Here is a 5,798-nt window from a genome sequence, read left to right as displayed (position 1 = left end):
GCAGGGCCAATGCCGTGCAAGGAGCAGCTTATGAACAGCAGTAAGGAATGGAAAACTCCAGAGCCACTGGGGCGGAGCCCTTTTGACGGATCTGCACCAAACTTCACATCTTTGATCTTTGACTAATGGGTATTATCTAATGAATTAGTCTTTTTTTATATAATCTAAAATTATCACAGTAAAAGAAAATTCACAAATTGCTATTATTAAACGATGTTTGATGATATGTGTATAAAAAATCATATCTATCCAGTATAAAAAAATTGCAATATGTTCACTCAACTTAAAACAGATGTGCAAAAGTCAGGAAAATAACATTTTTATTGTCTGTACAAAACCAAATGTAATATCAAACAACTCTAGGACTCTAAAACATTGTGTTTCACTCCTTGTAAATAAGAAGGTCGACAGCCCTGCCAAGACATGCCTGTGGTCCTCAGCTTGTATCCTGAGCTCTTCAACTGTACAAAGTCCTCGTTGCAAAGTTCGTGGTGGAATCTTGAAGGTAGATATGTGACAGCGTGACTTTGGTCGGGCATGACAATCTCACAAACTATAGTGATGCCAAACCTAGTCTCTACCCTTTTGGCATCGACGATTGTGTAGCCGTCCTTGTTTTTAAGGTCTTTAGTAGATATACAGGCAGTGATGGCACTTGCTGTAGAGCTAGAAGCTTCTCGTTCAAAGTTGACATGATTCTGAAACAAAACACCATGTTTTTGATAAAATCTAATTAATCTTAAACATATTATGAATACTGCGAAATTAATATTCTTCTTTTTACTTTACAGACTCCCCCTCAGTCGTCCATTTTATGGATAATAAAAACCCAAACTGGGACCACATAAATGAGGAAGCGAACTATAACCCTTCATTAGTCCCAGTCTTGGGGAGACTCGAGGAGGAGGAGCCCTTGCCCCCTATGTTGGAGACACCAGAGGAGGAGCCCTGCCCTATGATGGAGAGACCTCCACGTGTCCGCCCTCGTCGCTCGAAGAGGGTCTCCAGGAGGCCGCAAGACCAGCCTCCGATGTACTCGGGAGACCAGACGCGGGCGAGGAGGTGTGTGAAGAGAAACAAACGGAGGTCCCTCCAAAATAACACAAAAAAAATTGTTGGACAAATGGTTATTTCCAAGAAAAATATTTATAATATAAAATTTAAAGTCAAATAAAAAATTTAAATGATCTGTGTATATGTTCCTAGAAACCCAAATTTTAAGAATATTTTAGTATTAGTTTTGTATAAGTGAGAGCCAAATAAAACTCATAAGTATATATCATAGTACCAAACACAGAATCCAGAACGTGTTAACTTTAAATAAAACCAAGCTGGATACGAAATAGGTTTTATGCTATAAACGTGCATGTTTGGCTAACAATAACACAAGTTGAGATGTGAAAGATATGGAAACTGTGTTAGCAACTAGATTCACTATAAAATATATGTAGGCAGAAAAACCCTGCTCCATATAAAGACTGGAACCTTGTAACGACATATGTTAATACTAAAATTATTAACTCAAAGTATTAAGAAAATGTTAGTACAGATGAAAGATGTGTAGACAAACAAATATTGCATATAAACTCTGTATTGAAGTTTATTGAAAGAGAAAAAATCCTAGCTCGACTGATTTTGAGCATTTATTATAATCAGTTAAAATCCAACTCCCAGATAGTCAAGTTATATCTGAACTATGAGTAGTGTTGAGTCAGTAGACTGTCCTTAGTAAAAATAAAATCCCAAAAAGTATTTCTACAAAATACTATTTACCTATTGAAAAAGCAGTAGCGACATGAAATAATTTTATGCTCAAAATAAGAAAATACATGTAGATTGGACAACCCTGTTTCTGATTTTAACCCTTAGACCACTCTGTAAAACATATGGTGTGCTAAAGCCTAAATTAAAAATTTTATTTTTAAAACATGATAGTATAGATGATAAAAGAAATAAATGTAAATATTATATATAAAATATACTGTAACTGTAGTTTACTAAAGAAAAAAACCCTAGCCTGTTTCAATTTAAATATTTACTACAAACAGATAAACTCTGAATTAGTTGCACTGTTAGTTGATGTGATTAAAGTAGAAAACAAAAGCGTAAACAAATATTGTTATAAAAACAACACTTACAGTGTTGAAGAGAAGGTCGAAGATGGCTGTCTCTTGAAGTGTTGAAGTTGTTGAAGTAGTAGTGTGGTTCGCGAGCAAGCAACATCCCATATATAGGAGTACTGTAGCCTTCCCTCCACCCAATTACACCACAGCCTTTCACCAGTTCCCTTCACTGTCCTATGCAAGTACCTCCACTTTACAGCCTTGTGTAAGTGAGAGGCCAACGAGTAAGCAGGCTGTTTGGAGATGTCAGGCATAGTTCGCCAGTCCACTTGCAGTCTGCTCACATGGAACAGTAATGTACTTGTGTCGTCTGCAAAGAGGCATTCTTCCTATCTACTCAGGCTCGAGACAAACATCAGACAGTCTGCCTTACTCTTGCCAATTTCTACGCTCCACCCATACACGTTGACTCTCTGATCGCATACTTATAAAAGAACTTCGTAGTGCTGCAGTGACGCCCTCTACGGGAGCCGAAATCGCCAGTGGTGAGACGTACATTCTGCGAGTCCTGTTGCATCTAGCAAGCCTACAAAAAGAAAACCGCCTTCACATACTAGCCAAATAGCTGAAATGCTAAACTGACTAGAAAAGCATTCTTCATCTCAACTACCTACACTACCAACGCCGCCCTCAGTAGAGAGAGACAGTCCTCCAGCATCCACCTCACATCCACGCCTTACATAGGAATTGAAAAAAGCCCTCAACACAGCACGTGACTATACTATCAAATGTGATGGTTTGGTTTGTTTCCCGACCTGGAGCTGTTTGTGAAGGCAGCGCTTAAAACTGTGAAGTCAATCCTCACCAGAGAGCTGGACATCTCAAGATCACTCAAATACAACCTGGTTTTGGAAGTTCGTTACGAACATCCCGAAGATGGAACAATTTCAACGAGAAACTTCAGCTGCTCCACAGTGATGGTGCCAAGCTGCTCCAAGAGGAAGACGAAGCTATATAGCGATGAAAAATCAGGTTGGATCCTACTAAGTAAATTTACATATAAGGAACCTGGTGCTTCGAGCTACGTGCCTTTGCCTAAATCAATTGCCAAACGTTATATATAATGACTGACGAAAGAGCGTAAAAAACATGGAAGAGGCTACAGAATGTGATCTTTGTTGTCGATGTTTGACGATGCATTGCCTGACGCACAGTAAAATGTGCCGATCACGATCACTTGCCTAACTCAAAGTTTAGACACTCACTGTGTAACAAATGTAACTTGAGTTGTAGAATAGTAGAATCCCCAATTTCATTCCAATTATTTGGATTCATAACCTCCAACTACGACCAAATCAAGTGTTCATAATTAGCAATGAGTATGTACCGAACCGAAGGGCTGTGAAGTTCGTAAAATTGATAGCTATATCGGTGAAAATCGGAAGATATGTGGCTACGATTTCTCAACAGTTTCCGCATGATGTCAGCCAGCCTTGATGGACTAGTTAAAAATAAATTTATTCAAAGTGCTAGGCTTTTACTTGAAGAGCATACAAACTCTTGTGCATTAAGGTTATCCATACAACTATGTTAACTCGGAATCCAGGTTTGAAGAAACCAGTCTACCTCTCAGAGAGGCTTTTGCAAACAAACTAAATGATTCTGAAGTGAGTGACAAAGACTATATGCCCAAGAGGTTTGGACGAAATTAAAATTCACAAACTTTGGTTGCTACCATGATTTCTATTTAAACTTGATATTTGTCTCCTCACTGATGTCATGAATTCTTTTAGATCTATATGCTACAGACATTATGGCTTGGATGTGGCACATTTCTGGACCGCTCGATCGTTAACATGGCAAGCTATGCCATAGACCGTTTTATCTATGGCTATGATCAAACACACTGGTATTGTCTTGGAGTTAATGTGCGACTACGACATGGTACTGTTAGTAGAGGCGTAGAGGCATGTCAATTGGAGATGAGGACTCGTGCAAAGTTACAGACGTTGGGCACAGGCAAACGACGAGCTGTTGGAACATCCTGATGACTACGATCCAGACAAAATGAAATCATGGTTACTTTTATTATGATGCAAATAATTTGTATGGGCTTTATCCCAGTAGGTACCTACCAGTTTCCTCATACAAGTGGGAAGAAAATCCACACAATGTCGTCTGGTCAAACCTTCCATCACATCAGACTTCCCTTTAGGATATATCATATTATGTAATATTGAGGTTCCAGATAGCGGGCATGATAGATTAAATGACTTCCCTCAACGAATGAAACCACCGGATAGTAAGGAAAAACTTATGACCACACTCTTCAAGAAGGAATGTGTGTTGGTGGGTTCAAAAGTGAGTGAGCAAAAGAATGTTTATAGAGCAAGAGCTGCATCAAACACCTCAATCTTCTTCTTTTCCACCAATTTGATAGTATATTTTATGCTTTCACTGAAGATACTCAGCTGCGATACACAGCTTACTTGCATGACACCTTCATGGTCATAGGTACAGAACACAGAAGTCAAAGGCAAAAATTGACCCTGGCCCCATTATAATTATTTTAACATAACTTGATAACTTATTTTTAGATTAAAGGAACAGTGGCAGATCTAGATCAGTCACAAGGGGAGGGGCGAACCAGTAGGTCTGAAGGGCGTTCGGGGGTACCCCCCCCCCCCCCCGAAAAATTTGTGTAAACTAAGTCTGCAAAATGACAGTTTTATACAATTTCTTTGTCCAAAGTTAGTGAGACAAATTATTTCACGAAATTATGCTCTACTGTATGCAGTAAAAGAATATATTTTTGCGTATGCCCGAGGGGGGGGGCGGTCGCCCCCTTCGCCCCCTCTGGATCCGCCACTGTTAAAGAAGCATTTCAGCTAGTTCAACTCTTTGTTCATAATTTGGATTGGTATACCTGAATTTTATCATCATTATTAAAACTGTGACCTTTGCATTCACATTCAGCTGCGTATCCCATAAAAGCCTGTGTTGCTGACTAAATACGATAAAGCAATTAAATGAATTGTCTTTTGGTCTCTTGAGGATGAAATAGTTATGAAGAATTGATTTTATAATTGACTTCTATATTTACCGAAGTCTTTTATCAGCAAAAAAAAAAAACAATACATGATTAAACAAAAACTCTTACAAATACACCATCATCCTAGACTTGCTGTAGCTAATGTCAATTTTTAGTTAATTAGTGTAGACCTATGTAATTCTTGAACGTGTTTTAAATAAAAAAAAATAAGTCTTTTAGTACAAGAATAGGTCCAGATTTAATTTTATTCATTGCTTTTTACAATTATATTACTGCGTGTAGCATTATAGATCTGTAAATTGTTGGCAAAATATAGCAATTCTTTAAAAACATCAGGGCAAACACCAGACACCCATTTCAGGAGACCTTAAAAATCTTATGGAAGTGACCATCAGCCAAATCAGGTCTGCAAAATGTCAACACGGAAGCAGGTCAGGCAGCCATTGCTTTTGGGCTCATCCAAACTGCGGGCTGGAGAGACCGGGTACGCGTCTAATTGGCACCGCATCAGATTGGCACCGCGACAGATTGGCACCGCTCCTAGAGGTGCCAATCAGTCGTAACAGTACACGACAGATTGGAACCTGGAGAAAGGGGTGGTGCCAATCTGTCGTGGTGCCAAGCTGACGGCTGCCGCAGAGGTGCCAATCAGTCGTAACAGTACACGACAGATTGGAACCTCG

At 39.1% G+C, this 5,798-nt stretch overlaps 1 protein-coding gene across 1 annotated transcript; it reads right to left on the bottom strand.

Annotated features, from left to right (window-relative positions):
• Nucleotides 1–325: 325 nt before the first annotated feature.
• On the bottom strand, nucleotides 326–2,228 carry LOC128989236 (uncharacterized). The gene is made up of 2 exons (XM_054411108.1): nucleotides 2,139–2,228; nucleotides 326–698 (listed from the first exon to the last, which is right to left on the bottom strand). The coding sequence occupies exons 1-2, from the start codon at nucleotides 2,226–2,228 to the stop codon at nucleotides 360–362; spliced, it is 429 nt and encodes a 142-aa protein (XP_054267083.1). The 3' UTR covers nucleotides 326–359.
• Nucleotides 2,229–5,798: the final 3,570 nt, after the last annotated feature.

Source organism: Macrosteles quadrilineatus, unplaced genomic scaffold, assembly GCF_028750875.1.
Source record: "Macrosteles quadrilineatus isolate MER2022 unplaced genomic scaffold, UCM_ALF_1.0 Scaffold_3__2_contigs__length_128488019, whole genome shotgun sequence".
Lineage (NCBI taxonomy): Eukaryota > Metazoa > Arthropoda > Insecta > Hemiptera > Cicadellidae > Macrosteles > Macrosteles quadrilineatus.
The sequence above is the reverse complement of the archived record's forward strand: the minus strand, read 5'-3'. Positions and strand labels throughout refer to the sequence as shown.

Bases quoted from the DNA above. Each gene is read 5' to 3' on its own strand.
- LOC128989236 (XM_054411108.1), bottom strand. From the start codon at position 2,228: ATGGGATGTTGCTTGCTCGCGAACCACACTACTACTTCAACAACTTCA. The intron at 699-2,138 runs GTAAGTGTTGTT...GTTTTGTTTCAG, and splicing joins TCGACCTTCTCTTCAACACT to AATCATGTCAACTTTGAACG.